A 5,550-nucleotide genomic window follows, 5' to 3' on the forward strand; every position below is an offset into this window, starting at 1 on the left:
GGGGGGATGATGTAATGGGAAAATTAGGAAAAGATACCTAACCATCGGACAAGTGTGAGACAACTTATTAACGGGAGTAGTGGGAAAATTGCCCTTCAACTTAGAAAATGAGGGCTGATGCATTCAAGATGGGAGTATTTGATGCAGTTGCTTGTGACAGTGCTGTTGCTAGTCCAGACGTAAGTGAATCCAGAAGGTCCATTTTTGCTCTAAATTATCATGTTCTCTTACTAAACCTACTCATTCTCAGAGGTCAACTGTGTTAACTGAAAAGAGTGGGATAGTTCCTGTTCTGGATACTTGCAAAGACTCATAGATTATTCTATGGCCAGTTACATCCTCAAAACATTACTAAAATCTGAATACAAATTTGTTCTGTAACTAAATGTTGCAGGCTATCCATTGAAACCAGTTTAAGAAGATCTCTTGCTTCCCGTATCATGTGAAACGGGACATTATATGCATTGCTTTCAAAAGAGAAAAATAACTTACATTAAAAATACATTCACTTGCCTTTTTGTGCAAGTTCTAGAGTTTATGAATCCCTCTGATGGCCTTATAAATACATTCATATCATGCTCTGATATTCAAAACAAGACTATCTGTCCCTTTTCCCATTAGAAATAAACTCTTCTTTAAATTGCAGTTAAATACACCTCTTATTCATGGCAAGAAGAAAAATTTTTTAAATCTAGTTTGACATCTTAGTTATTGTTTTTAACTTAAGCCATGAAACAATCTACAGGTGCTACAAAAATTCGAATAGAAAGAACTCTTTGTTTCTAATATGAGTTACAAAGCAATGTAAGGAATAACCCCAAAGCTTTATCTAAATAAATTTCAGCTTTTCACAGTGAACTATAACACCATATATTTTCATTTGTGGTTTCTGGATAGCGGAAGATATTGAATTAGGCATCAAACCTTCACATCGCTCTTTCAGAATTTGGTGGGTATGGCCAGGAATAATCACAACGTTCCCTTTGGCACAGTCTTAAAAAGATTCTGAAAGCATCAGGGGAAATTTATCTAAGAAAATACGAAACAGACTCAGAATGCTCAAACCGTGTAGGCTTAGTCATAAAGAAAGACTGCAGCTTGTGCAGACACTTAAATTAGCTTTAATTTAGATAAGTAAGGGATCGATAGCAATAAAGCCAATATCAGGATGGATTTCAAAACAGGCAAGTTAATCCTGCTGAAGAACCTAGCATCTCAATGGGGCCCAAGCAGGCTGCAGTTTCTGTGAGACTTGCAACTTCCCTGCTGTTTTCTGAACAAGCTATATTACAACATCAAGCTGTACCTCCACATGCCGCATGTACACTTCCAGCTTTGGTACAGATGTACCTTGGTATAGGAAACAGTGAAAATCAACGCCATCGCTCAGCAAATCCTGGAAATTGCGTTCAATCAGCAGCACAGAGAAATCTGGCACAGATTCAGTGATCATCTGGCCCTCTCAAGCACTTGATATTCTGGACAGACACGATGCTTGGACTGCTTAAGAGCTAGTATTACTAAAAAATATTAAGATAACAGGTACTTTAAATCTAGTCATATAGAGCAGAGCTCAGACTCTGTCACTGATATTGCCACCTTCCGTGATGCTGCTTGACCAGGCAATTCTGCTGCCCCAGCTCAATCCCCAGCAGGAAGAACCTGCCATGCAGTTTGGTGGCCATCGCCAATTCTGCTCCCCACCAGGACCTCAGGATGCCTGTGACAACTTCTGTACCCCAGGAGGTTGTTACGCCGTTATAGCTAAAGTGTGAGTTTAAACAAAGCCACGCACCCTGCACGGACACACCTTGGAGTGCTCCTGGCCCACCTCCCCAGTGACCAGCCAACAGCAGGTACCTCTCCACCTACTGGGCAGTTTGGGCTGGCTCAGGAGTGACCCAGGCATGCTGCCCCCATGCAGCTGAGACAGGATGGCACACCTGCTCATGTGGTGTAAGGCAAGAGAGACCTCCGGAGGTACCTCGCTCCAGCTGTGCTCAGGTCAGGGGAAGCAGCCCAGCGCCGGTCATTGAGACACTGGGCTCTCTTGGACTCTCTGTTGTTGGCTGGGATCAATGCACCCCTGCTGCTCCCCGGCAGGATGGCAGTCAATGCACCCATGGTCCCACTGACAAGAGTGACCGTCACACCACATTTAGGATATTCTACCTGCAGCGGTTTCCAGAATAGCTGTACTAGCAAAAGCACGCTTTTTACCGCAAGCGTCTATGCGCTAGCGCTTACCCTGTGTAAGAATGTATTTAAAAGGAAAAACCTGACGTTATTAAACCAGCGGAAGGAGAAGACTGAAGCAGCTTTGAGGTGCTTCAAAATGCCTTCCATGGTAAGATGAATTGATACCGTATTATCAGACACTTTGTTCTCTCTTTTTGGCTGCCAACCTAATGGCTGAGCTATTACAGTATCACTGTTCTTATGTTATAGCCTCAAATGCACTCAAACCCGATTTAAAATCCACCTTTTGCTCTGAAGCTGAAACCACGTCAACGGTGAAAATGAGGCTGACTGCATCCAAATGTGCACTTACAAAATTAAAGGCAGGATTTTCTTATCAGAGGATACTTGGTCATCAAATTTACTACCACCAGAGATCACACCCTCCCTCAAATCACCATATATGACTTTTCTCTCTAATGAGAAAAAAAAAAAAAGCTGCAATGAGCCAGGGCTGTATTTTTTTAAAGCCACCACTTTTTTTTTGGTGTGGGAAGTAAAAGGAGACTTGTGTCTTTTCCCTAGGCGCAGCACGTTTCCAGATGTATGAAATAAGCAGATATTGCTTAGCAGCTCGAAGCCTTGTCTACAGAGGCACCGTACGTACATACAGTTAATAAGAGATAAAAGTCCTGGCCCTAGAAAGCTTCCAGTCAAAACAGATGAAAGGATGGGGAAAAAAGAAGTAATATTATCCTCTTTTTTATATATATTTGAAAGCAAAGAACAAGAAAATAGGTCATTTGCCCAAGACTGCAAGGAAAGCCTGTAAATATGGATTTAAACTTAATACTTCCCGAGTCTCAATCCAGTGTCACAAACCCATTATTTCTGATTTTTGAAAACTTTCTCTCGTGCCCAATTTGAATAATTGGCTGTTTCACAGAAGCTGGCAAATATATGCCTCTAGTAACAAAAAGTCACTGTGTAATAAAAATTCCTATTTTAATTTATGATTAGCTACCATAATATATTGATCCTTGTGTTGACCACAATCAAAATACTCTAATGGCTGAAATATGAGGCCAAAACAAGAGAGGAACTCCATCCTGGATATAAGGAAAAAGGACAGAAGGAACATATTTAGGGAAAACTGAGGAAAAAAAGAATTCAACTTCTATGTGTGAGCTACTTGTAGATGCATTTTTGGTTGCGTATTTTATACTTTTCTCCTCCTGTGTTAGAGTGAACCGATTGTCTTTCAGCTCGAAAAATAATAGCTGTACTTCAAGACTCTCCCCTTTCCACAGTATCTGTATTCCTCTAGCATTTATATTTGACAAAGTCTTTTTAAAAGAGAAACAAGTTCTTTAAAAAAACCCACACTGTGGCAGCAAAGATGTAAATCCCTCACATTGTCCCTAGAGCCTGGCTCTTTAGGATTATTATAGATTCAATTATTATTGTAAGGAAGATTTAAATATCTTATTTACCTGAACAGCATCATAATACATTTTCTTGCCTTCTTCATCTGACTTGTCCGACATCAGCCATGCCTTGAGCAAATATTCATAAAAGCTATCTCCAAGCCCTCCAATGGAGACGTGATCTAAAAAGCGAAGAAAGAGATTCAACAGTAATTTCATCTTCAGCCTGGGCAATAAATACAATTACAGTTTGAAACAGTGCATTTAATGCATTTAAACATCTCTGGCTACAACAATCTTTAATAAATGTAAGCCTGGAACCTCAGGAAAAACTTAACTGGTATATACAGGTAATTATTTCTTGTTTCTAACTTTTTCATCAGGCTAAAGCACAATAGTTATTTAATATCCACAATGTGCCACAGGAGTTCATGGCAAAGAAACAAGAATTCATATGTTTAACATTTAATTCACGTAGTCTATCCCATACAAAAATGTGTTGACCTAAGTTCTTTTTTATTTTAAAACCAGGAAAAAAACATAGAAACTGCTCTCTAATTTGATAAAGGCTTTCCCCTCTTGACATGCAGGCATTGTTTTTATTTGCTTTTTTACTCACTAATGCTCCATTTAAGTCGCTTCATAAAAAAGGCCAAAATGTTTTAGCTTCGTACTGCAGAGTTGAATTTCAGGTTATTTTACGGTATTTCAAAATGCCAACCCCTATGTTTAAAAATAAGATTACATTTTTTTAACATCTGTCTGCTCTCAGAACTCAGCAGTGGTTCTAGAAGGAAAAAAAAAAGACTTTGCCACATCTACAGATGATTACTGCTATCACGCTGCTTTATTCTGCCCTACGTTTAGTTTACTCTGTTAAATGATCTGGTATTACAGATGCTGTGATTATTCAACTGCACACGTTTAGGATGTGACCCTGCGAACACTGACACCAACCGGGTCAGACCGTTCAATGTCAGCTGCACCAGTGACGTGGAAGTCAGTGACGCTCTCAGCTGCTGGCACAAGGTTGCACTCACTTGCTGTCCATCAGCCTAAAAGATTCTTGGCAAAATTTTCATGGGCTATCATATGATTTCAGCATAGACCCCCTAAACACATGAAATACTACAACTATATCTATACACACACACATATATAAAAAGTATTTCTCTAAGCTCCATTAAACTACGAACACTAGCTAGAGGTTTTCTTTTTTAAGTTGGTGAGCCTGGTAACATCAAGAGATTTCACACATATGGAGTCTTCAGTGAAAGGATTTCAAAGTGCTTTACCAGGACTACTCATTTATAATCGTCAATTTTACAGCAAGGAAGGGGTACGCCAATTCCACCTTAGACATCCAGGATGGAGATGTGGTTACATGCATCACGCAGCAAGTCCGTGAGTCATACCACAAAATTCTGGGCATAAGAAAAGCAAAACACGCATGGCGCAATCCAGGCTCATAAAGCGAGATGCGGAAGGGTTAGTGGTACAGAGCTCACACCTCCCAACACCTAACTCTGATCTTAGCTTCAAAGTTATGCCTCTGTTGGTGGAATTCAAAAGAACGCAGATAATTTATTTTTAAACTCCTTAGTATCTTCTCTTTATGGAATGCCTCCTTTCACCTTCTGAATAGCTTGCAAAGCCATGCAAATGGAGAAGATACACTTTTTTCTATTGGAACTTTATTAACAGAGCCTTTTTCCTCCACTAGCCTGTGACATACAAAAACGATTTAGTTTTCCAGACGTATCCTATCCCTTTGCCTAACAAATACGTTGTACCATCAAACCTGGGTTATAAATGGCTACTCCTCCCCTGCCTTGAATGAGATATATTAAATTTCTGGAAAGAATACACCATTTATTTAATTAAATGTTGATGATCCAAAAGGAAAAGAGGCTTCTTAAAAAAAAAAAAAAAAAAAAAAAAATTT

At 39.5% G+C, this 5,550-nt stretch overlaps 1 protein-coding gene across 1 annotated transcript in view; it reads right to left on the reverse strand.

Annotated features, from left to right (window-relative positions):
• MAN1A1 (mannosidase alpha class 1A member 1) overlaps positions 1-5,550 on the reverse strand; it is a 154,118-nt gene that overhangs the window by 20,434 nt on the left and 128,134 nt on the right. The window contains exon 9 of the mRNA XM_035900687.1: positions 3,672-3,787. Coding sequence (XP_035756580.1) covers positions 3,672-3,787 — 116 coding nt within the window. The remainder of the gene's footprint in view (positions 1-3,671; positions 3,788-5,550) is intronic.

This window comes from Egretta garzetta, unplaced genomic scaffold, assembly GCF_000687185.1.
Source record: "Egretta garzetta isolate BGI_Z169 unplaced genomic scaffold, ASM68718v1 scaffold18, whole genome shotgun sequence".
Taxonomy (NCBI): Eukaryota; Metazoa; Chordata; class Aves; order Pelecaniformes; family Ardeidae; genus Egretta; species Egretta garzetta.